The 27,531-nt window shown below is 42.0% G+C and overlaps 1 protein-coding gene across 2 annotated transcripts in view; it reads right to left on the bottom strand.

The window, feature by feature from the left end:
* Positions 1–27,531, bottom strand: part of chl1b (cell adhesion molecule L1-like b) — a 513,752-nt gene that overhangs the window by 155,148 nt on the left and 331,073 nt on the right. For both annotated transcript variants that reach the window (XM_067998921.1, XM_067998919.1), the window contains one exon: positions 15,542–15,764. In XM_067998921.1, coding sequence (XP_067855022.1) covers positions 15,542–15,764 — 223 coding nt within the window. The remainder of the gene's footprint in view (positions 1–15,541; positions 15,765–27,531) is intronic.

The raw sequence follows: 27,531 nt of genomic DNA on the forward strand, positions 1-27,531 counted from the left end.
GCTGCATTATATGGCAAGGGCAGCCAGGGCAGAGTGCCACAGGAGTGCAGAAGTGGCAATGAGGGGCAGTCAAGGTAATGTTTTTGTAATATATTAGAGACTTCTCAAATGGTGCTCCAATCACGATATGGAGAGACCCCCCCCGCCAACTTAACTTCTTCTCACGGCCTTAATGAGCCTTCTACAAAGTTTGTACCTATTCCAGTGCTTAGATTAAGGGTAAAAGAGGTTCATTGTTCACCCGGGGCATGCTTTCCTTTGTGATTGCTGGCTGCATTCGGTGCCTTTGGTGCACTGAAAGTCTCAATCCTACACACCCAACATCATATAGAATTCACGCTTGATACACTTCAGTGCATCAATCACTGAATTTCATAGAGCATTCTTTACGGCAAAGTGAAGTAGAAAAATCAAAGTTTTCAGACTCAAGTTATGTTTCTCCCTTTGTTTTGAAGTCTGAACTTGGAAAAAGGAGGATCAAAAAGGGTACCTGCACAAAAGTAAACCTGTTATTCAACGCAGACTTCAAAGGAACCAGGGTGATTCCCATAGAAAGCCATTCACTCACTTTCAAAATAATGCAGAGCTGCGAGGCTTGTAAATAGGACCCTGTTGAGATAAACATCACAAGTAGTGGTCCTTCTAAGGACTGGAAAATAGTACATTAAATAAACTGCAAATATGGGAAGATCAGAGCCTAGTCATCAATATCAATCATTTCTTTCACCTGGATGGACTGTGATTCTTCTTCACTTGTTGAACAATTTCATTCCAGGTAGCTAGTCCCAGTCTTACTCATTCCCTCATTAATAATTCAAGACATCAGAGAGAAAAAAAACCCCACACCAACAGCTACAAGCCATTAATACTGGACTCCTGCTCCAAAGCTACTTTACGTGGAAAGCTGCTCTCAGCAAGCAGTTGCCATTTTGAAGTGGAGACAATACTGGCAAAGCTACTACTCTTCCCCCTCAGAAAAATATATAAATTCTTCTGTTATTAAACAAGGACAGAGATCCAGTTTGTCATAGGATACACCACAACTAATTAAAACCAACCATAATTTCCAAAGAGGATGCATAATGGCAGAAAAAGTCTAGCAACCGCAAACAATTAAAGAAATAGATCGATGGAAAAAAAAAGTTGTTTTAGCAGATTTAAACAAACCCCCATAACACAAAAAAGTGAAAACACAGAGTGAAAGTGAACACTAACACTGTAGTACACATTAAAGTAACTGTTCAGGGATAACCTTATGAAAATATATGGTTAAGGCGGCTAAGGTGCTATGCACCCAAGTTACCTTTCAATTTTAACTAAATATGCTAGGAATGCTGTGGACTGAGGCTGAACTGCTGCATAATAATGCATTTGCTGATGAGACGGCTTCCCAGGGCTTAATAATCACGGTAAGCAGTGAAAACTAGAACTCTGCACAAGTTAACTGACGACCAGATGTTACTTCCATTTCAAAGGTAAGTACATGCTTGTAACAAGGTTACCAGAAGGTTGGTCGTAGATGCTGGACAAGCTGGTGGCAATATACCAGTGAATATAAAAGGAAAGAAGCTACAAATTAAATGGATAAGAAGTAAAATGTTATTGGGCTAGGAATAGAGAACTTTTTTGGCCAGTACATGTATTATCCTATGATAAAATCATAAAGGACAATGAGATCCATTAAATGCAACTTATACTTGGCCATACTATTTCTTGTTCAGTTTTCAAGAGGTACTGTTTATCTTTTCACTCTAAAACTGGATCTGAATGGTCACCTATGAATTTTTAAAGTCTGATATTAAATTAATTTGATCAAGTAATCCCGTGTTACAACCAATTGAAACTATTGCTCAAAGAGCATAACAATGCACTAGTGCAGAAGAGGATATTCTTCTAAGGTTTGGGTTGATGAATGCCATCAAGACAATGCATGAGAATTCTGCACTCAATGTGACCTGCATCACACTTGACCTATTAAGTATTTCACATAACAACTGGATGCCAAGTGGTCCCAAAAATCCCCAGTGAAGAGTTTGGAAATCATTACATATGCAGCCCAAATGTAACAGCATACTTGTTACGAGGAATTGAAAATCTATTAGTGCAAAATTTACTTTAAGGTTGATTATCTTCTACTTTATCCTCTTTGATTTAAAATAGTTAACCTCCAATTGCATTACACAGAAACAGATTTACTTTCTAAGAAATAATAATGTTGCTACAAGTATTAAAATAAGCAATTTAAATATACTACAAATAAAATGTTAAATTCCAAACAGTACTTTTAGTCTTTGAGCAGAGGAGGCAGCATTAAGACTTTGAGAATAACAGCAACAAAATAACTTTCACAATTTAAGAATTAAGTCCGAGTAGTACCAAAAAGAGAATCAAGGGGCAAGTTAGGCAGGATCCTTATACATAAAGGCAGAACTTCTACAATAGGTAATCTGACATTCTTTCTGATCTATTCAACCTCCACATACAATAGAAGTATATTAAATTGTGCAAAACTGCTCATGGGAATCTTAAAGCACAACATTATTAAAGCCCTTTTTATTCTGAGTTGTCAATTTATTTCAGTAATGCTTTGTGAAAGCATGCAAACTGATCCATGTAGCTCTGATATAAAGCCTCCAGAAGCTGACCCAACAAGTGACCATCCCCGTCGCTTCCTGTCCTGCAATGAAGTAACGAATGGAGATCCCACTCTATGACATAATCCACCAAACTTTATGTGATTAATTTGTGCAAGGTCTGGTTTCATAAGGAACTATTGCCTGCATTGGCAAAAACTCTTAATTCTATCTATGAATCTCTATTTCTATGTCGAAAATGAATGGATGATGTTAAAGGTTGTTTCTTGCAATTCCTAAAATAAATTATGTAATCTTTTCCTGTCCCACTCCAATGCAAAGTCTGTTCTCTTGTCACCATGCCACCTTTATTTAACTCAGGAGAGAACAGTCGAGCTCAGGGATATCTCCGCATATGTGTTCAATGGTGCTCATGGTCACCTTGCCAGAAGGTTTACTTGAGTGCTGCGGAAGGGACCTTTCCCATTCGTTGTTTTCACCCTCAGATTCCTTGGCCTCCAGTGAAAGCCCAACTTCCAACATTATTTGCGACCAGGATTAAAATGCATATATCCAGCCGAAGAGTTCAATAATCTGTACAGGGCTTTGGTGAGACTTCACCTGGAGTACTGCGCACAGTTTTGGTCTCCTTATCAATGGAAGGATATACTTGCCTTAGAGGCGGTGCAACAAAGGTTCACTCTCTGGAGTTTAGAAGAATGAGGTGATCTCATTGAAACATATAAGATTCTGAAAGGGCTTGACAGGGTGGATGCTGAGAGGCTGTTTCTCATGGCTGGAGAGTCTAGAACTAGGGGGCATAGTCGCAGGATAAGAAGTCGGCCATTTAAGACTTAGATGAGGAGGAATTTCTTCACTCAGAGGGTTGGGAATCTTTGGAATTATCCATCCCAGAGGGCTGTATATGCTGAGTCGTTGAATATATTCAAAGCTGAGATAGATAGATTTTTGGACTCTAGGGGAATCAAGGGGATCGGACAGGTAAGTGGAGTTGAGGTCGAAGGTCACCCATTATCTGATTGAATGGCGCAGCAGGCTTGTGGGGCCGTGTGGCCTACTCCTGCTACTATTTCTTATGTTTCTCATGTTCCAGCAGTCGGTTGTTAGAGAATGCCACTTTGGTGAGATGAATGTCATGAACCACTAACATTCAGTAGTTTACATCCCATTTTACAGACAGTAAGATTAAATATTGCATATTTTAGTTATATATACTTCAATACAGGAGAAAAAATAATTCAAGTATACAACCTAACAATCTGGATTTAAAAATAGTTTTAAAATGCTTTATTTGAGCTTTGCTGACATCCGTAAGGTAAAAAATCAATTCAGAACAGTTAAAGCATATAAATGCTCGTTGATAATTTTTTTTTTTTTTTTTTATTCGTTCACGGGATGTGGGCGTCGCTGGCGAGGCCAGCATTTATTGCCCATCCCTAATTGCCCTCGAGAAGGTGGTGGTGAGCCGCCTTCTTGAACCGCTGCAGTCCGTGTGGTGACGGTTCTCCCACAGTGCTGTTAGGAAGGGAGTTCCAGGATTTTGACCCAGCGACAATGAAGGAACGGCGATATATTTCCAAGTCGGGATGGTGTGTGACTTGGAGGGGAACGTGCAGGTGGTGTTGTTCCTATGCGCCTGCTGCTCTTGTCCTTCTAGGTGGTAGAGGTCGCGGGTTTGGGAGGTGCTGTCGAAGAAGCCTTGGCGAGTTGCTGCAGCGCATCCTGTGGATGGTGCACACTGCAGCCACAGTGCGCCGGTGGTGAAGGGAGTGAATGTTTAGGGTGGTGGATGGGGTGCCAATCAAGCGGGCTGCTTTATCTTGGATGGTGTCGAGCTTCTTGAGTGTTGTTGGAGCTGCACTCATCCAGGCAAGTGGAGAGTATTCCATCACACTCCTGACTTGTGCCTTGTAGATGGTGGAAAGGCTTTGGGGAGTCAGGAGGTGAGTCACTCGCCGCAGAATACCCAGCCTCTGACCTGCTCTCGTAGCCACAGTATTTATATGGCTGGTCCAGTTAAGTTTCTGGTCAATGGTGACCCCCAGGATGTTGATGGTGGGGGTTTCGGCGATGGTAATGCCGTTGAATGTCAAGGGGAGGTGGTTAGACTCTCTGGCACTTATCTGGGGCGAATGTTACTTGCCACTTATGAGCCCAAGCCTGGATGTTGTCCAGGTCTTGCTGCATGCGGGCTCGGACTGCTTCATTATCTGAGGGGTTGCGAATGGAACTGAACACTGTGCAGTCATCAGCGAACATCCCCATTTCTGACCTTATGATGGAGGGAAGGTCATTGATGAAGCAGCTGAAGATGGTTGGGCCTAGGACACTGCCCTGAGGAACTCCTGCAGCAATGCCCTGGGGCTGAGATGATTGGCCTCCAACAACCACTACCATCTGTTGATACTTTCTTCCTCAAAGTCCAATCTCCAAGCACATTGGCTTGAGCCATATTCCGACTGGCTGAAGAAAATGAGCAATAGTTCTGATTAATTGGGTGGTGTATTTCTAAATGCATTCAATGGGCTCAATTTTAAAACGAAAGTCCGGGTGCATAGGAGGCGGGGGGCAAAGAAAATCTTGTTTTTTTGGAGTACTTTTAATGTGCATGAATGTAATTAATTATGCTGGCTAACGATTTCAACGCTGCTTCAGCGTGTTTCCTGTGCTGTGTGAAACACGCCATGGTGAAGGAGTCGTGTTTCAGCTGGAAGCCATTTAAACATTTAAATGCCTGTTTGACAGATGGGGATAAAAGGTGAGTTATTGCAGCAGGGCACTCAGTTCTCTCAGATGAACTTTTGGCTGGGAGATCTTTGTGTTTAGACTGAAAATCCTTGGTTTCCACTCAGAATTGTTCTGTTTGTACATATTTACCAACTTTTCGGACCCCCTCAAACTGACACCATCAGGATGGTGGTGCGCGATGGCTGCATTCACCACTACATCCGAGGACGAGGAATATCACCATCCTTGCCAGACACAGCGTGCACTTCCGCCACTTGGAGCTCCACAACACAGTGCTGCGTCACAGACTCCTGCACAAGAGCACTGAGGGGAACAACAGAGTGAGCAATGTCGCAGGAGGCACGACCCTTGCCAGAGGGTATACAGACCTCAGCTTCCTGGACCTCTATGAGGAGCAGTGCATACAGAGGCTGGCATCGCATTACCCGTCGCTGTTAAAGTGACCACTGCCCTCAACTTCTTCGCCTCCGAATCATTCCAGGGTACCACCGGTGACAATCAATATCAATGATTTGGATGAGGGGACAAAATGTAATATTTCCAAGTTTGCTGATGACACAAAACTGGGTGGGAATGTGAGTTGTGAGGAGGATGCAAAGAAGCTTCAAGGGGATATAGACAGGCTAAGTGAGTGGGCAAGAACGTGGCAGATGGAATATAATGTGGAAAAATGTGAAGTTATCCATTTTGGTAGGAAAAACAGAAATGCAGAGTATTTTTTAAATGGTGAGAGATTGGGAAATATTGATGTTCAAAGGGACCTGGGTGTCTTTGTATATGAATCACTGAAAGCTAACATGCAGGTGCAGCAAGCAATTAGGGAGGCCTTCATTACAAGAGGATTTGAGTACAGGAGTAAAGATGTCTTACTGCAATTATATCGGGCCTTGGTGAGACCGCACCTGGAGTATTGTGTACAATTTTGGTCTTCTTACCTAAGAAAGGATAAACTTGCCATAGAGGGAGTGCAACGAAGGTTCGCCAGACTGATTCCTGGTGTGAGGAGAGATTGAGTAGACTAGGCCTATATTCTCTCGAGTTTAGAAGAATGAGAGGTGATCTCATTGAAACATACAAAACTCTTACAGGGCCCGATGAGGTAGATGCAAGGAGGATGTTTCCCCTGGCTGGAGAGTCTAGAACGAGGGGTCACAGTCTCAGAATAAGGGGTAGGCCATTTAGGACTGAGATGAGGAGAAGCTGCTTCATTCAGAGGGTGGTGAATCTTTGGAATTCTCTACCCCAGAGGGCTGAGGAGGCTGAGTCATTGAGTGCATTCAAAACAGAGATCGATAGATTTCTAGATATTAAAGGCATCAAGAGATATGGGGATGATGCAGGAAAATGGCCTTGAGATAGAAGATCAGCCATGACCTTGTTCAATGGTGGAGCAGGCTTGAGGGGCCAGATGGCCTACTCCTGCTCCTATTTCTTATGTTCTTATGGGTCGCCAGGTGGTCGGAGACATCTGCAGCCTCCTTCATGCCGAGCTGCTCCCGGCTGGGCCTGGCGGCATCTCATTACCCGTCGCTGTTAAAGTGAACACTGCCCTCAACTTCTTCGCCTCCGGATCATTCCAGGGTACCACTGGTGACATCGCCGGGATCTATCAGTCGTCTGCACACAGGTGCATAAGGCAGGTCACTGATGGCTTGTTTTGCAGAGCCTTGCAATCCGTCAACTTCCCCATGGACGGCCTCAGCCAGACGGAGAGGGTAGCGGGATTCCACTCTGTGGCTGGCTTCCCACGTGTACTGGGTACAATCGATTGCACGCATATAGCAATCCGAGCACCTCCACATGAGCCAGGACTGTTCATCAACAGAAAGGGGTAACACTCCATCAACGCTCAGCTCGTTTGTGACCACTGCAAAAGATTTCTTCACGTGTGCGCCAGATTCCCTGGCAGCTGCCATGATTCGTTCATTCTGAGGGAATCCTACATCGCGGAACTCTTCCATGCACCGAACATCCTAAGGGCTGGCTCCTCGGGGACAAGGAATCCCCCAGTACACGTGGCTCATGACACCTCTGAGGAACCCCATCAGCGAGCAACAGTGCCGACACAACAACAGCCACATCTATAACTGAGTATGCAATAGGGTTGCTGAAGATGAGATTTCGGTGCTTTGATCATTCTGGGGGAGCGCTTCAATACGCACCAGCGAGAGTGGGTTGCGTTATAGTATTGTGTTGTGTCCTGCACAACATGGCGCCACAGAGAGGGGTACCGGTTGAGGAGACCCCATCCCCTCATCCACCATCCACAGTGAGGAGGAGCAGGAGCAGGATGAACCCATGGGCAGAGCAGCAGCAGCTCACCTGGCTGCTCGTGAGGCCAGGGAGTCACTCATATGTGAACGGTTCTTGTAAGATCAGAAAGTGAGAAGAGTCCAGTCTTCACATCACCTGGAAAGACCAGCGCCAACACCAGCCTCCCCACTCCCTGCACAAAACAATCCTGCAACTACACATACACCCACTGTAAAGTGACCCACTGGGTGGCATCAAGTGTCGCTGTTCATGATGAAGCACATGAATGAGCGCTAACACAAAAGCCAGTCAAGAATGGGCAAGACATGGCAGTCGTGGTGAGAATGATAACATTTAATGTGACTTTAACAAAAACCAAATATAAATGTAGAACATGACAGTCTGTCAGACACTCTTGTGCATACCCTTCATGAACACAAATCCTTAGCCTTTCCCTTCCTACCGCTTCTATGTTGTGCATCCCCTGTGGCTGCATCAGAGGTAGTGGCAAGTTGCTCATGTCCATGGCCAGACTGCTGAGATGCTTTCAGCCAACGCCCTCTGGGTTTTGGAGCCCATGAGGGCCCCTCCAAAGACTGCTCCACCTGCACCTGCACAGGGGCAGACTCGGCCACCTGGAGAGGAGGCAGCATTGTGGGTATTGGTTGAGAGGGGGGCAATGGTTAAGACGTGGGAGTGCTTTTAGTAGTGTCCCCACTTCCATGTCCCCTTTCGCCATCATCCCTCTCCTGGGCCAGGCCCACATCACTCCTGCCACCCTGCTGGACAACAGCTTGGAAGACATGTGTGATGCCTTGCAAGGCCACTTCTAAAGTATCTATCAGCCTGTTTGAGGTGGCAGAATGTTGTTCACCCTGAGTCCTCACAGCCATTGTCAGGGTCTGAATGGAATCATTTGTGAGCCGTGCTTGAAACTCAATGGAGGTCAGCCTTCTCTCCATCGCAGACATTCCCGCACTTACCTGCGACACTATCTCAGACATTTCAGCAGATATCGTGTGACATAATGTCAGCCATTTCCACAGTTACCTGCGACACTATCTCAGACATTTCAGCAGATATCGTGTGACATTATCTCAGCCAGTTGCTCACGTCCCCCTGCAAAACTATCTGAGAGATTCCCTCCCGTACCTGTGCCACCATTCCACTAATGCAGGAATTGGACTCTTCCATCCTCTGGGCTATTCTGGAGACTGTGTGTGGCATCTGTTCCAGTGCCTCGCAAATGTGCTGCTGACCCTCGATCATTCCACTTTTAAAGGATGGCCCCCAGGTTTCGGCATCTGTGTCCAGCCGAGCAGAGCCTGGAGAGGAGTGCGCCCACCGATGCAAACTCTCCACAGCTGCCCCTGCCACCAGTATCTGCTCGTGCTCACTTGTGTGTGGCAACTCACCAGGTGCCAACCCAACGAACTGACTGTAGGGCCCACCAAGGTGTGAGTATCTGCGCTGGTGGATGGCTTGCTAAGATGTGACGGTGCGCCCTCAGAAGCCGACAAGTCCTCTGAGGAATCGCCCTCCGCCATCACTGCGGTTGTTAAAGGACCTGTAACAGAATAGAAGGCAATATTAAGCATTATCACAGATGTGTCATGTTGCAATGAGCATACTGAGGTGTTCAACATGCTGATCAATTCATGTTGTGTGATGAATGTTAAAGTTGTGTCATCACACTTTTGTGGGGTGCCAGTCTTGCCGCCCTGACGGACAGGCACTCGAGGGTGCAGCTGATCTCCAGGGCCTCCTCCCCCGCGTCTGTGAGGCCACTATTTGTGGAGGCCCCCCTCCAGTCCTCGTCCTCTCGTGTGCATTTTGCGCTCTCTTCTCCGAGAAGGGGAAAAGTACAGATGTGTGAGTGAGTGATGGTGAAGTGGTCAGCTGATTAATGCCATGAAAGAGGTGTATCAGAGGGCGAGTATGAGACAGAGACATCACACTGGATCAGGATTGGGGTGAGTGATAGTGGCGGGTTCACAAATGGGGAGGTGAGGAAGTGCAGGTAAGTTGAGGATGAGCCTTAATTGGGTGTGAGGAATGATGTGATGGAGTAGTCTTGGCAGTGCAGAATGAGTTGGGGGCTGGGGCGGGGGTAATGTGCACCATGGAATGCAGGAGAATCAGTACTCACTTTTGCTGATCTAGTTAGGTCATTGAAACGCTTCCTGCATTGGACCCAGCTGCGGGATATGTGCTGCTGCTGGTGATCTCCTCTGCCACCTCGAGCCAGGCCTTCTTGGTGACAGAGGCAAGGCACTTCCTCCTGTCGGCCTGGTAAAATAGTTCCCTCTTCCTCCTCACCCAGGCCAGTAGCAGCTGAAGTGACGCATCGCTGAATCTTGGAGCAGCCTTGCCTCTGTGCTGCTCCATTGGGTCTTCTGGCTCTTTGCTCCAGCAAAATTCATTGGAGCAATGTCTCTTTAAATCCAGACGCTCCAGCTGACAGCCTGTCTTGCGGGTGCACAGTCCGCCCACTACGCAGCTTTCAGACAGCAAACCCAGAAACAAGATTAAAGGCCACCAATTAAGTCGCGATCGTGTGGGGAAAGGTAAGTTTTTATTATCCGGGTTTGTCACGTGCCCATTGACAACCCCCTACCCCCATTGCCATACCGCCGCCCTATTAAAATTGTGCCTAATGTGACTGCTATAAGGTTATGCTCATCACCTGACACATGATGCTCTTAGTAAATATTATAATATTCTATAAATACTCCCAATAAGAAGGATAAGAGCAGAACATCATAGAAATACCCTCACCTTCAAGTTCCCCTCTAAGTCACACACCATCCTGACTTGGACATATAATACTATTCCTTTATCATTGTTGATTTAAATTCCTGGAATTCCCTACCTGACACCATTGTGGGGCGTCATCATTACAAGGACTGCAGCAGTTCAAGGAGAACGACCAGCACCATCTGCTCAGGGAGCTCCAAGTCACACACCATCCCGACTTGGAAATATATCGCCGTTCCTTCATTGTCGCTGGGTCAAAATCCTGGAACTTCCTTCCTAACAGCACTGTGGGAGAACCGTCACCACACGGACTGCAGCGGTTCAAGAAGGCGGCTCACCACCACCTTCTCAAGGGCAATTAGGGATGGGCAATAAATGCTGGCCTCGCCAGCGACGCCCACATCCCGTGGACATTGCTCATATCCCAAGTTCAAATAATAAAAAATTTTTTACATGTGATACTTGAAACAAATGTCTTATGAATGTCCAAGAAAATTTTTCATCCACTAAATTAACTCATCAATGAATTTAGTAAATTTGTTAACGTTGGTTTATCAATGATGAAGCCTTGCAGACGTGTTTTAAATGAATATACAGAGTATCCCAAATAACACAAAGTATTTCAAACATTTTCCATAATGTAAATGTTAGACTAAGTGGTCTATAATATTCAAGTTTATGTCTTACTTTATTGGGATCTCACTTGTTTTCTTCTACTTTTCAGAGTTAGAAGAACTCTCCAAAAAGTATCAACAGAGCCTAGGCTATTTCTTCTCTCATTTCCTTGAGGTTTCTGAGATGTATCCTTTTTGAGTCAAATGCCCTGTAGATATTCACTTCTTTGAATTTATTCATAATATCTGCTTTACTGATTTTTATATATGTTGTAGATTCTTGCACCAGACCAGTAGAGTCTCGATTTTATATTTTCTATCTGTGACTAAGAAAATGCTATCTGTGAAAGCAACTAACTAAAATGGAAGAGTGTTGGTAAATAGGTGTTCTGCCATGTGTTTGATTACCCATCCAGAATGTCTCTTGAGCACATACAAACCTATCACTTGAACTCAAATGTTGGCATTCTTAGGAACTCCAGATATCATGGGGAATTTTACATAATTTGAAACTGAAAAATTAATGGAGAGTCAGCGGTGGGCTATATAAGCACGGCTTCCTGCGTTGCCATTAATACCCTCTATAGTCCATCAGGCTGAAATAGCCCGTGTCATATTTGCTGAATAACCTTTGTGGCAGATCACACGGAAAGAGGAAGTTAAATGGTGAGATAGGCTCATTCAGTTATCAAAATCCATCTGATCGATGACAGAATCTGTATGATAGATAGAATTTATATTAACAGCAGGAATCTCTAATATCTGGATTCTCAACTGGGTGGAGATACAATCATTATACTCTTCAAAGAAAACAATAGCGGAGGCTGGAACATAGATATGCTGCTGGGACCCTTGAAGGACATTCTCCCTTTTTCCCCTCCCGTTACAAACTTACTTTCTGAACTATATCTTATGAGCAGATGGGGTAAGCACCTGGAAGCTCAGAATGAAGAACACTGGCTCCATGTGAACTGACCACTACCACTGCCTTGGTGACTGGAGGCAACCTAATGGCTTTTAACATCAGTGTTTCACTACAATATCCATCCATTAATAGAGCATAATTAGTAACAGCGCATAGCCTAAATATTTCACTTTGCCTCAACTTCACTGTGACCAAAAATGTTGCTCTTAAATTCTTCTATCCTGAATTCTGCATCTTCTACTCATTTCCATCAACTCCCATAAACACACTATCACAAATTCTGCCTTCCTAGGAAGGAAGTGCAAATAAGTTAACAAGCTCCTCCGTTACATCCAATTCTATTTTATAATGGGATTTCATTTTAATTATCCACTGTCAAATTTTCCACCCAACACAGAATAAGCCTTAAATTTGGTTAATTTTAACTAACTTATGTCACCAGCTCTCAAAATAGAGACTAACAGAGGGGGACAGGAAGTTGAAAAGGAACATAGACAGATTAAGTGAGTGAGCAAAACTATGGCAAATTAAGTTCAATGTGGGCAAGTGTGAGGTCATCCATTTTGGACCCAAGAAAGATAAATTGGAGTATTTCCTAAATGGTGAGATACTAGGATCTGTACAGGAGCAAAAGAATTTGGGTATCTAGGTACACTAATTACTAAAAGCTACAGCACAGATACAAAAAGTAGTCAAAAAGGCTAATGGGATGTTTGCCTTTATCTCAGGGGGGAATAAATTGTGTTTTGGTTGTACAGAACCTTGGTCAGACTCCATCTGGCGTAATGTGTTCCGTTTTGGGCACCACACCTCAGAAAGGATATATTGGGGGTACAGCACAGATCCACCAGAATTATACTGGGGCTTAAAGAGTTAAATTATGAGGAAAGGTTACAAAAACTTGGCTTGTATTCCCTTGAGTTTAGACAGTTGAGGGGTGAACTAATTGAGGTGTTTAAAATGATAAAGGGATTTGGTAGCGTAGATTCAGAGAAACTATATCCTCTGGTGGGGGAATCAAGAACAAGGAGGCACAATCTTAACATTAGAACTAGACCATTTATGAGTGAAATCAGGAAGCACGTTTTTACACAAAGGGTAGTAGAAATCTGGAACTCTCTCCTCCAAAAGACTATGGAATATGGATCAATTGAAATTTTTAAGACTGAGATCGATACATTTTTGATAGATAAGGGTATCAAGGGATATGGAGCACAGGCAGGTAAATGGAGTTGAGGTACAGATCAGCCATGATCTAACTGAACGGTGGATCAGGCTCGAGGGACTGAATAGACGACTCGTCTTCCTATGTTCCTATTATAGACTTCCTCCTCCAAAGCCAGCAGACAGAAAGGGGTGACTATTAAGATACCACTAGGCCCTATTTGGCAGACTTAAATTATAGTTCCCTTGACTAATACCCACAGATGGCAGTCAGAGTGCAGCTTTAAGATGTAAATAGCAGCAAGAATAAAACCCAAGGACACTGTTTAATAAACAATGAAATCACTGGGGCAAACTGAAGTTATTTGATGCAGCCACCAAGAGAACTCTGACTTTAGGAACAGGAACCTGCTGGACTGAATGAGCCATTCAATGCCTATTTTGCTTAGACTCCAGCAGTACTGTTCATATTCTGAGAGTGCATTATGGGGAAAGCACTTCACTGACGTATTTTGAAGCTTTAATCAGTCTAGCGCATGCCTGGTGCACAGGTCCTCTAGTGCGACAGATGTTTTCCCATCCATATTTTCTGCATACGTTGTACAGCAGGCTGCAGGGCCCAATAATACAGGCCACAACCTGTCCCAGGAGAACATCAGTGCACAGGGACATAGCAATTACGAGACGGGAAAAGACCAAGGTCCATCTAGTTCACCTTCTGCCATCCTGGTAGACACATGATACAATGATAATGGAGTTGGTGACTAATTGTAGCAATCAAATCTCTATCAGACTACAACAGATCTCGAAATGACATGAGGAAAACCCCAGTGGTGGAGAACTTTGGGAACCATAGATCCAAAGGCATCCTTTTCTTCCCAAGCATTGCTACATTTACCACATGTCATGTCTCAAATTACTTGTATACTATATCCCAAAATGTTATTTTCTGAAAGAAATCTATCTAATTTGCATCTGAATGAATCAATACCAACTGCTTCCACCATCTCCCTCGGGAGTCTGTTCTATTGATTAACCACTAGCTCACTGAAATAGTTGACAAGCAGTGAATTATTGGCCGTCATGCTTCTTTTTTAAAAAACTCTTCAATTTGTTTTGGTCTTTAAAAATAAACTATAAATTTTACACACTTCTGATCTTTTCACAGAGGAAGAATGTGAAGTTGTTCACTACAATTGAATTCAGCATGCCTTGCAGTGGGTTTTCCCTATGGAATTACCAATGTTGCTATGAATATATTATGCTATAGTGCATAAACGGCACTTTTTACTGAAAAACCTTGAATCTGAATGATCAAAACAGCTATATTTATGAGTTATACTATTGTATATTTTTTCCTAAGCTGCTTTTGTTCCATGTTAAAGGTATACTATAATTTTCAAAACATAAATCATGCAAATGTATTGAATTTTTTTCAGATTAAAAGAGACACCTTTTTTCCATTTTCACGTGCAAAACACAGAGTTGTTGGAGGTAATTAGCAAGAATACATCATAGTACAAATTTGAAACTAGTGTATATGGAGAGCACAGAATTGAAGATATTGTTGCAGGGCATCAGTGGGAAAAGTCACAGATTTTCCATGCACTAATGCATGCTCTGACACCTCTTCCAGCAAGTGATCATTGACTCATCATCTCAACGTCTGCATACAAGGAGCGGTGTTCCAGGTGATATCACTGGGAGAAAATTTTACAGGCAGGAGAAGCAATGTATGAGGTGTTACTATTAATGTGTGGTTGCACATTTTACATATATATGCACACTTGATATTTTGTGGGGAACAGGCTATTGAATACTTTTCTTTATTGTTAGTTTTCTTGGGATGTTGGCAATCGTGGAAAGCCAGTATGTATTGCCCATCTCCGGTTTCCCTGAGGGCATTAAGAATCAACCACGTAATGTGGGACTGGAGTCACATGTTGGCCAGAACACGTAAGGATGGCAGGTGGCCTTTCATGAAGTGAATTAGTTGGGTTTTTACGACAATCTGGCGGCTTTCATGGTCATGTTATAGTGCTAGCCCACAAGTTACCAGATTTATTGAATTCATTTACGCAACTGGCCTTCATGGGATTTGAACTCAACCTCTTGCTTCTAAGTCCAATACTATAACCACTGGGCTAGTGTATCCACACATGTGTTAACCACTTATTTGCAGAATTTATTCTTATGTGAAAAATTCTCTAAAATGTATATTCATTCAATATACCTTTACTTTTCAATATAAAAGTAATTACCTCAACAATTACCCCAAACAGCTCCCATTTCTACTGTCTGGATAACTGCACTCTGGTGTCGGAAGTATCTAATGATGATCCCTTACAAGATGAAATTCGTACGAGTGATATGGGAAACAGACTGTACAACAACAATTGCATTTCTGTAGTGCTGCTCAAATACAGAAATACATCTCAAAGTGCAACAAGCTCCCAACAAAATAAATAAAAGTCAAAAATACTTACAATCCTCTCCTGAATATCCTGTTACTATCTTTGGATCAGGACCTGGTCCAATATCATTTAATGCTTGCACCTTGATGTCATAAGGTACAAATGTTGGGGTATTCGCAACAAAGTAGTGATGCTTATTGACTATATGCTCATGCCACTTTGTGTCAACTCCTTGCTGTCTCCAACTAACTTTGTACTGCAGTCCAGGTCCATTCCAATCAATAGGTTTCAGGGGCTGCAAAATATGTGCAGAGAAAATGTTAGTGGCTTGTGAACCAATTATGGAAATATCACACCACTATAACAACGGCCCAAAGTAAAACCGGTTTCAGCATCAACAATTTTTGCAGAACAAATACAAGAAAGAATACACTTTATTGGCAATGCAGGATATGTACTCGAAAAGAAACAAGACACATCCTGGACACATTGTTAGAAATACTCACATTCTGGAAACATTGCAAACATTCTGGGTAGATAAAGGGGTTAATCTGAGCAGTAAGAAAGAGCCCAGAAATAGACAAATGGTTCAAACATCCAAGAACTGACAGTTATTTCTAATTAAGACTAGTGCCAGCTTCAACGGGGTTCTGTTTGAGACTGCAAATGAAAGACTGATTAAAATACTATGATCCTAAAACTGATAAAATTAATAAGCTGGAAAGACTGTCGAAAAACTACTGATATGATAAATTGTCTTCCTTATCATGATTTAAGTACTTGAAAGAGGAAAGAAGTATGATACTTGATTGAAATTCTGTTCCTTGTCAAACTACTCGAGCAATTACAACTTCTAACATGTGCTGTCCAGTTGAATGACACCATGGAGAAGGATCCACTTGATTCAATTGATTATCTTGGTTGTTCACTAAAGCTACCTTCACTTCGTGGGATTTACTTATTGTTAAGTAAGGTATTTATGATGATGTTTTGCCCATCCAGGTGGCCTGTTTCTAAAAGATCTCCAAAAGTTGAGAGTTTAAAAATGGAACTGGAAGGTTAAGAAACGTTAAGTGTTTAACTGAACAGAAATAATGACCAACAAAGTGTATCCCAATGATTATCCTAATGGCTTAAGTCTCTAACGCAGTGAGAAAAGTATAGCAACGTAAAAAGCAACAACATATAGGCAAGATTCGTTGACCTAGGGTGAGAAGATGATGACCAAAGAAAAGACAACAAACATGGAGGACTGGCCACAGGCATTCCCAGAGCTGAGACCTCAACATTCTAAAGGAAAACAGAATTGTCCAATGTTACAGCAGCCGACCTAGGACAAAGTATGAGGTTATACATCTTTTCATGTCATAGACAGCCTTAATATGGAAACATAACAGAAGTGTTAAATACAGACTGTTGGCCAGGGGCTGCAGAAACTACTGATTTTATTCCGAACTGCTGACACACAGGCAAAAGCAACTTTTGAACTGAAGTAACCTGAGCTCAGTCGCTGGCCTGAGCTGGCTGAAACCGGTTTGAATTAGCTAAGTTTCGGGAAAGACAAAGGAGATGTGATAAGACACAAGTCCTTATTTAGAAAAGGAGTAATGAGGTAGTGCTACCTAAGTCCTTGGGACAGAGCCAATGAGGAGAAGACACGGACTAGGCGAGCAAGCCGAAACCAACGGGAGAGAGAGACAGCACAGCTTGAAGAGATAAGATTTGGAATAAGAATGAAGAATCTCGGGCGTGGAGCCAGCGAAGACTCCGGAGATCAACCATCGCGGAAGTGAAAGAACCTACGTCAGGGACGTAGAGACGACGTCGAAAGAGAGAGAGAATGGAATGCCTGGCCAGCGTCAGCTCTCCTTTTCAGGTATTAGCCTTTATATTCTGTGACCACTCAGGGAGTGTCAGAGAAACCTAGTGGGTGTGCGTTTAGATCCTAGTTTGGGTATAAAACTGTATAACCTGTTGCAAACTGCATGTCTATATCTAACCAGACGTATAAGCTATATGTATATGATCTAACGACGTGAATAAAGTGAATTGAGAGTTAAGAGAGATTTGACTCTTCTCCTCTTTGTACTAAGCCAATAACCGTAACCGGTGACCTCCAGTCAACAAGACTGTAAACTAAACGTTGCTAAATCATACTGTAATTCTAGATATTGAAATAACTGTGATACTGTTACTAAACAAAACCCAGCTGGTGCTGAGATACTGTGATACATGTAAACTACAGTCAAACCTATGGTGATCTGGGCTCTGTCAAATCAATAGTACATGTCCAATTACTTGATATAATCCTCAATGCTTAATCTTGTAATGGTATTAACATCATAGATGTTGTTAAATAAAGTCGTTTTAGTTAATGCATCTCTGGTCTGACTTCATCTTTGATGACTTTAGCTCGTGGGAGTTAATTACACTTCACCCAGGGTTGTACTGTGATCCCACTGTAATTGATTTGGCTGAGGTAACTATCAGCATAATTTGCATTGGTTATGTGTGACAGTCCAGAAGTGAGCTAATTTGGGCATCTTATAAACCTTTAGAGATGGATGGTAGATGCCAATTCAATTTTCCTTTGTATATGTATTGGAAAAGGGGTGGGGAAATGAGGAGTGAATTTGTATGATACTCTGAATACTACTGATTACTTATTGGAATTTTTGAAGCTATGGACTGAATTCTCCTGTTGGTGGGTTTGCAGCTGGTTTTTTCCTAATGTCTGTCAATGTGAATCACCACTAACCTGTCACTAATATCACCCAGAGCCCTCCTTAGCCACGCAAGTTGCTTTAGAGGCCAGTAAATTGCCCTTCATTGTCTTACTACCTCTGGAAGGGAAACATAGCTCTGATGTAGCCTGGCTGCAGTCAATTAAAAGGGAAACTTACATTTACAGCTCGACAGCACCTCCCAAATCCACGACCTCTACCACCTAGAAGGACAAGAGCAGCAGGCACATGGGAACAACACCACCTGCACGTTTCCCTCCAAGTCACACACCATCCCGACTTGGAAATATATCGCCGTTCCTTCATTGTCGCTGGGTCAAAATCCTGGAACTCCCTTCCTAACAGCACCGTGGGAGAACCGTCACCACACGGACTGCAGCGGTTCAAGAAGGCGGCTCACCACCACCTTCTCGAGGGCAATTAGGGATGGGCAATAAATGCTGGCCTCGCCAGCGACGCCCACATCCCATGAACGAATTTTTAAAAAGTTGGCGGTAGGTGCCGCAGTCTTGGGCGTGGCAGCAGCAACAAGTGTAGCAAGGTGCTCAGATGCATCTGTGGAGATGCTGTTGGCAGAAGTCATGGAAAAGATGAACTATCTCATGGACACTGAGGGCTGGAAGCCCCCTAAGAGGGTGATACAGGCTGTCTGGAGGGAGGTGGCTGAAACAGTGGACCAGAAATTGGAGCACGTCCAGTTTTGGACATGCAGAAGGTGCAGGGTTCATTGCCTATACATGAATGGTGAGGTCAGATATTAAGTCCCGGGCCTCATTATAATAGAGCCAGCACAGCATCAGAGCCTGCCGGCGAAGACTGGGGGTCGCGGCCGGGAGCAGGGGACTTCCTCATGAAAGTAACTGTTTGAAGTGAACATGGCTTGACCAAAGAGTTGTGAGTTAATTTCCGTGTATTTCAACTTTTGGGAGTTGGATGATGGCAGGGGAAGTGGAAACGTCTGACTTACGAAGAAACTTGGCAGAAGTCTTGGACAATAAGGAACGTTGTGAGGGTGTTGAGGGGAAAACAGCTGGCTCGCCTGTTCCACTTCCTCCTTTCTTCATAACTTCCTCGTGCAGTACTGTGGTATTGGGATTCAGATCTTTCTTCTCCCTCATCATCATCAACTTCAGGTTCCAGAAGTAGCAAGCAATGTTATGAAGCATACAACGTGCTCAAATGATCCTCTGGCTGGGCTGTACTGCAGTGTTCCACAAGATTTATCCAGGCACTACTGTGAGACTTCAGGATGCTTGTAGTGTGCTCTATAACATTGCTTGGGGTTGCATAGACCTCATTATATCTGTTCTCCCCATCTGTCTGTGAAAGCTGCACTAGAATCATCAGTGGATGGGATAGTTCTGGTCAGCAATTAACTACCCTGATACATGGCCTTGAGTCATGCGGGCTGGAATGGTAGATTGTCACATGATTAAAGAGTCATGGCAGCGTGCTGGGTATCTAAAATTGACGTGCAAGATCAGGTGATTAGCATCACACACGAGTTGCAAATTGATGGAATGTCAGCTCTTTCTGCTCATAAAAGAGAGAGGATTTTTATTGGGAGCTTTGAGTTTTCAATTATTCCCTGCAGTTGTGGGAAGCTAACCCACCTATAAGGCTGATTTGTTCTCTCTCTTTGTTTCTCTGGATCTATTGAAAAAGAAATCTCTCCTGAAGAGAGCAGCTTGATACAGCAGTAAGATGTTGACTGGCTAATGTGGCACAGGTCACCTTATGTTCTCTGGAAGGAGCTCGATGCAAACAAATTTAAGACAATGGTGATCTGGATGAAAATGGGCTACAGATCTTCAGTCAGCAATAGACATATTTCTCCAATAGCCTCCATGTGAAAGTGCAGCCTTTTGAGACACAGATGTTCTGAAATGTCTAATTAAGACCTTCTTGGTCTGCAGATCCTGGTGACTGTGTCCACGTACAGGGAAAAGATGCCTTTTATGATGCTTTACTCTAAGAGCCTCTAATCTGGCATCTTGCATGCCCTCCTCCTCTTCATAACACAAAAATAAAGGCATTCTCCTCGAGAAATCCATGTCTAGAGAGTGAAGCATACTTGGAGAATTCCTGAGTAAAAGTAGCAGCAAAAGTCAAATAAAGTAGTAACTAAAACACTATGAAGGCAAAGAAACACCAACTTTCAATATGGGCACACAAAATGGCCTCTTTCAATTGAAGAATTTATACCAATGTCACGTCAAAAGTCTATTGGGCAGGGGAAGGAGGAGAATATTACTAGATCTAAAACAGTTACCTGTGAAAAACAAAAACTAAGGGGAAGAAATTCAACTCAACTGCCTGTTTTTTGGGGATAAAATGGTTGTTGAGCCTGCAAATTTTGGGTGGTGACCTCCCACACCCGATCCACCCTGCAAGTAAGCCGGTCATGATATTGGAAGTGGATGCCTTTTAGGCATCCAGGTCGTCTGCCTGAAACCCGTGTTTGGTGCCTTGCAAATGCAAATCGGGGTTCTAACGCCGGCTGCAGGACCCAGATGCAAAATTTGAGTACAATTAGGGTGAATTTGCACCCTGCAAATTCCATCTAGTTGTACCAGGTCTTGAGTGGCCAAACCAGTGATCCTCACATAAGAACATAAGAAATAGCAGCAGGAGCTGGCCACACAGCCCCTCAAGCCTGCTCCGCCATTCAACAAGATCATGGCTGATCTTCTACCTCAACTCCACTAATCTTATTTACTTTAAGTTCCTCACTCTCATTAGACCCTTGATTCCTCACTGTTTCCGGTATTTTTTTTTGTGTCTTCTACTGTGAAGACAGATACAAAATATTTGTTTAATGTCTCTGCCATTTCCTTATTCCCCATTATAATTTCACCTGCCTCAGCCTCTAAGGGACTCATGTTTATTTTTGCTAATCTCTTCCTTTTGACATGTAGACGGTCTTACAACTTGTTCTTATATTTCTTGCTAGTTTACTCTCATATTCAATTTTCTCCCTCTTTATCAATTTCTTGGTCATCCTTTGCTGATTTCGAAAACCCTCCCAATTCTCAGGCTTACTACTCTTTTTTCGCAACATTGTAAGCATCTTCTTTTAATCTAATAGTATCCTTAACTTCTCTAGTTAGCCATGGATGGATCACTTTTCCTGTGAAGTTTTTATTCCTCCATGGAATGTATATTCGTTGAGAATTATGAATTATCTCTTTAAATGTTCGCCATTGCTTATCTACTGTCATATCTTTTAACCATAGCCTACTTGCCCCTCATACCTACGTAATTGGTTTTGTTTAAATTTAAGACCCTAGTTTTGGACTTGGCTACATCACTTTCAAACTCAATGTGAAATTCTACCATATTATGATCACTCTGCCCTAGAGGATCCTTAGCTATAAGATAACTAATTAACCCTGCCTCATGACACAATACTAGAACTAATTCTACATCCTGATTTTCTGAGCTAAGATCCTTTCTCACGACTAACTTTATCTCATTCTTTATTATCAGGGCTACCCCAGCCCCACTCCTTTTCCATTTTGCCCATCTTTTCTAAAAGTCATGCACCCTGGAATATTTAGTTCCCAACCTTGGTCACCCTGCAACCACGTCTCAGTAATGGCTACTAGATCAAACCCATTTATCTCTATTTGTACCATTAATTCATCTCTTTTGTTATGAATGCTTCGTGCATTCAGATATAGCACCTTTAATTTTAACTTATTACTATTTTTCCCTGATGTGACCTTAATCACTAATGCCCCATTACCTTTGTTAAACTCTCTGTCCCTTCCTGACACACACTGCTTGTTTTTACCAAAATCGCTTCTCTGCTCTACAGCCTTGACTTTTCTCTTTAGACTTATAAATTTACCCTTATCTGAACCCGTTCCCCCCCACACCCTTATGAGTTTAAAGCCCAATGTACCGCCCTAATTATTTGATTTGCCAGGACACTGGCCCCAGGCCGATTTAAGTGGAGCCCTTCCCAACGGAACAGCTCCCTCTTTCCCAGTACTGGTGCCAGTGCCCCATGAATTGAAACTCCTACTTCCCACACTACTCTTTCAGCCAGACATTTAACCATCTAATCTGTTTGTCCTTATGCCAATTTGCGTTTGGCTCAGGTAGTAATCCAGAAGTTATTACCTTTGAGGTTCTGCTTTTTAATTTGGACCCCAGCTCCTCAAATTCCCTCAGCAGAACCTCATTCCTAGTTCTCCCTAGTTCCTATATGGACCACAACAACTGGATTCTCCCCCTCCTGCTTCAAATTCTTCTCCAGCTGCGAGGAGATGTCCTTAACCCTGGCACTGGGCAGGCAACACAGCTTTTGGGAGTCCCGGTCGCGGCTACAGATAACAGTATCTATCCCCCTGACTTTACTATCCCCTAACACTACCACATTACTTTTCGCTCCCCTCACTTGAATGGCCTCCTGTACCATGGTGCCATGGTCAATTTGCCCATCCTCTGTACAGAATTTGTTCTCATCCACACAGGTGGCAAATATCTCGTACCCATTGGACAAGGGCAAAGGCTGATACTCCTCTACCACTGCATCTGGGGTCCCCTCACCTGCGTAACTCGCAGTCACTTCCTCCAGTCCCTGACCACTAACAAAATCTAAACCACTACCTAATCTAAGGGGACCCTAACTTAAAGAGTCCGCTATAGAAATGGAGAAAATTTTTTTTAAAAATTGCATTTTTGTGGAGGTAAGAGGAGCAAGAGTGATCCTCCCAGCTCCACACAAATACTGTGGCCACTGCCGGCCCAGACTTGCTCCGCCATCCTCTTCGCCTCCCGCCTCACCACCGCCCCATGATCTACATGGAGGCTGGCTTGACATCAGAGCTGGCCAGAATTCATCAGGCACCGACCGGCAAGTTGGATCAGGACGCCCAATTGGTATCCGCAGCTCCCCGTTTCATTTAAATAAGGCCTCAAGCTGAATTTGACTCGGGCCTCTTGCTAACATCATTGGGTATGCATTCAGTTCACGCCAACCATTTTGTGCCGGAAACTAGTATAAGCTAAATTTATCCCCCCACATCCAGGCACAGGTTTAGTCAAATACTGGGTTTAAAAGACCATCTTTGATCGGTGATGAGACTCGAATTTTTAATTTATGAGGCAAGGTCCATTGTGATTCTGCCATAAATTACAGATCAGCATAATTTTTGTCAGACATTTTATGGGTCTAATGTGTAATTATTCCATTTGTTTGTGATTTGTGGTTTCTGAAGGTAGAAAATTTGGCATGTCAATAAACCAATAAACCCATCTAACGCTTCTGAAATAGTTTGAAAAATAAACAAATAAATCATGAAACAAAGAGAAATGTTAAAAATGCTAGATAATAAACAAATATAATTCTGCTAAATTTGTATATTCTATGTTTGATGATTGAAAATTTATGTCCAATAAGAATAACAGAATGAAAATAATACATTAATATTTTCACAAAACTCCTTTTCTTGTTGATTAAGCTAATTGCACTTCATCAGATAACATTCTTTTCCATTTGTCTGCACAGACATTCAAAAAGAAGGTTATAAGAGAAAAAAAAACTGAAGAGCAATTTAGCTAAATAATCTTAAAGATGGAAAAATCAACAGTGTTCACAAAACCATTCTGTTTGTTTCAGAAACAACCAGAGTATGCCCAGTTGGAAGGATACCATAAGCATGCAGAGACTTTCAAATGTCACTGAAAGGCTTGAAGCAAACTTTATTTTAAACTCTTTTGCTTCAACAGAATGCACACAGAAATGCAAAAACATCAACTTAATACTCCCATTTACCATCAGCAATTGCAAGCCAATGGTCCTCAGTGAAGAATTTAAATCTGAATTCGGGTTACGATTACTATGAAATTTGCTGTACAAGCTGCATCTTCAGGCATTGTTTTATGTCATTTACAACACAGTTATAAACTTGGGTTTCATGGTTGCATGAGAGAAGATTTCCCAGAATTAGTTTTCTTGGGTCATAGAAAACAACATTGAATTAAAAATCCTGGATGTACCATACAAAATCAGCCAATTACATTTTAAATCTGGCAACTTTTTTTGAAAAGAGGTCGCACAATGTGAAAATAACTAGTGGGGAAGATATCCTCTGTGCACAATGCAGCAAAATTGTAAACATGTTTATAAAAAACATATTTACAATTTTTCTACACAGAGCACACAGAGGAAATTCTTTCCCATATGTTATGCCACTATGTCATCATCATCATTATATATAATTCTGAAACATACTGGGGTAAATTTTCAACATTACCGGCTCAGTGTTGAAAGTGGAAATTACCCCCACTCTTTTTACTATGTCTGTGTGCATTGATAGCATTTGTACTAAATAGTACATTTGTGAAGTGTGTACATGATTTTTGTAGGTTGTAAATTGTAGTTTAGAATTTGTATATAATTGATTGAAGGTGTTTTATTACAAGTACTGTCCACAGTTCATAAGAATATGAATTTACAGTTAATTTTCTTAGTTGTTGGAATGCATTTCAAAATATTATTTTCAACTAAATTGCTGTAAGGATCACAAAATGATGCAGATCTATTTTCTAAGAATATCCAGGATTTGAAGAGAGGAAGTCCCTCAGTAGATTTAGTGAAAACGTGGTGACGCAGAGATTAATTAAATTGAAATAGTGATGATTCACATTCTTGTTTTTCAAATGCACTTTACCTAGTAGAAGCCACTATTGGAATTATTAACCCTTCCTGCACCATGGAGTTATCTTATTGGTGCACAATCTCACTGGCTGGGTGGCTGTGAAGGTAATTTGTCAAGCAGGAACAGCTCTTGGTTTGACATAAGAAAATCAGATAAGAACAGAAGAACAATAAGAACATAACAAATAGGAGCAGGAGCAGGAGTAGGCCATACAGCCCCACGAGCCTGCTCCGCCATTCAATAAAATCATGGCTGATCTTCTACCTCAACTCTACTTTCCCGTCCTATCCCCATATCACTTGATTCCCTTAATGTCCAAATATCCGTCAATCTCAGTCTTGAATACACTCAATGACTGAGCATCCACAGCCCTCTTGGGTACAGAATTCTGAGAGAAGAAATTTTTCCTCATCTCGGTCCTAAATGGCTGACCCCTTATCTTGAGACTATGACCTCTAGTTCTAGACTCTCCAGTCAGGGGAAACAGCCTCTCAGCATCTACCCTGTCAAGCCTTCTAAGAAGTTTATATGTTTCAACAAGATCACCACTCATTCTTATAAACTCCAGAGAATATAGTCCCATTCTAATCAATCTCTCCTCATCGGACAACCGTCTAATCCCAGGAATCAATCTAGTCAACCTTTGTTGCACCCCCTCTAAGGCAAGTGCATCCTTCCTTAAGTAAGGAGACCAAAACGATACACAGTACTCCAGGTGTGTCTCACTAGAGCCCTAAATAATTGCAGCAAGACCTCCATCTTCTTATATTCCAACTCCCTTGCAATAAAGGCTAACCTACCATTTGCCTTCCTAATTGCTTGCTGTACCTGCACGACATCAAAGAAAGGCCTATCATGTCTACATCACAAAATCATTAATAACTTTTGGTTTTGAATGAAATAACCATTTGAATAGAAAGTATAAGATCTACAGATTTTTACATCTAATGAAGATTACTTGAAGTCAGCAACCTAGTTAAGAAAAAAAACTGCAGGAATTACTGAATATCTTAATGCACCTATAAGTTAAATATTATCCCAAATATTTTCTAGATTTTAAATTTTTGAAGAACTTTTCCTTCGGACCCAAATTATGCCATGAGATAGTAGGCAAGGGATGCTTTATGTTCATTTGAGATTTGTCTCTATGCTATTTTAAAACAGAAGTTAACCTGTTAATGATTAATGGGTTAAAGTGTCAAGCATATTTGTGTTATCATCCTCAGAATGTCAAGACCTATGCCTCGTCGCATGATTGATACAGAAAAGAGAAATCAAGGTTAATTTATAGCTAATCCGTCCTTAAGAGGTTTGGCAAACATGTTAATTAGAACAAGATGGTTTAGAAATTCATGCTTATTAGCAGGTTTGTTTTTATATATTCATGAAAAATCAGTAACCTACATTAAGATCAAATGGATTCTATTCATCTCTCTGTTATTTCTCCTTCTAAAAATGCATTTTAATACTAGTCCACAGATTTGGTACTCAAAATAATCTCAGAAATACATCTTAAATGCAGTGGGCCAGAAATTGCTCCTGAAATAACGAAGGAGCTCAACAGCGCTCTCAGTTTTTAGTGGTGAATTGAAGGAGCAAGTTCCTGCGTTTGCACATGCGCAGTGAAACGTGGAAATTGTGAACTTGCTCCTAGTGGTTCACCGGCGATATGGCAGCTTCGAATTAAAGGGACATCGCATGCTGCAATCAGAGAAATCATTGAAAAAGCGCCAACTTGCTTATCTGCCCAGCTGGAAAGTAACTAATTACGCCAACAAATGGGTATGCCTAAAAATACCAAGTCTAAGCTAAGTTTTAACAGCGCAGTTCACGTTAATGACTACCGAACAACTAAAAATTAACTTTTAAAAATGTGGAATCTCATACTATTCCTTATTTTAATAGTTTTTGGTCATTCAAAAAAAATTTAAAATTAATTTTTTTTTTAACTTTTCCCTTCTGTCTCTTTAATTTAATTCAATTATTTCTTTGGCTTTTTATAAAAAAAATTAATTTTTATTTACAATGATGTACAGAATACTAACTTTAAATGAATGAAGTCTGTTTGCCTGCTTGAGCAATGCAGCGTGAATCTGAGGATGTGACTCTCTTTCTGACAGATTTTGTGGGCGTGTCTTCTCCTCACAGACGATTCCAACCATGTGGCAACTCACGCTGCTCGGAGGCTGGGTTGACAGCGCACATTTTGTTTAAAATTCGACGCCACAGACCCTGCAGTAAGAATTTTCGTTAATTTAATTCGCAGGAGCTGCGGTCAGCATTGCCTCGCTGCACTGCGCGATTTCTAGCCCATTATGTACAATTGAATGAAATCTCTGAATGTGTAACAGAAGGGCATCTGAAGATACACTGACCAAAGAAACAATTTTCATGAAATGCTACACACAGAATCTTTTTTCCTAATTTTCCTAATTTTATGTAACAAACACCACTATTTTTATTCCATTATAGCCAGACTACACTTTGTTGTAATAGGATTAAATTATCAGCATACACTCATATAATGCAAATTTTTCAACAGTTATTTTGTTGTAGAAACCCAGTTTTAAAATGGGATAATGCTCTTTTATCCCTAACATTTCAACACGTAATGTCATCATAGTATCATAGTATGTTAAAGCACAGA

This window comes from Heptranchias perlo, chromosome 17 (assembly GCF_035084215.1).
Source record: "Heptranchias perlo isolate sHepPer1 chromosome 17, sHepPer1.hap1, whole genome shotgun sequence".
Lineage (NCBI taxonomy): Eukaryota > Metazoa > Chordata > Chondrichthyes > Hexanchiformes > Hexanchidae > Heptranchias > Heptranchias perlo.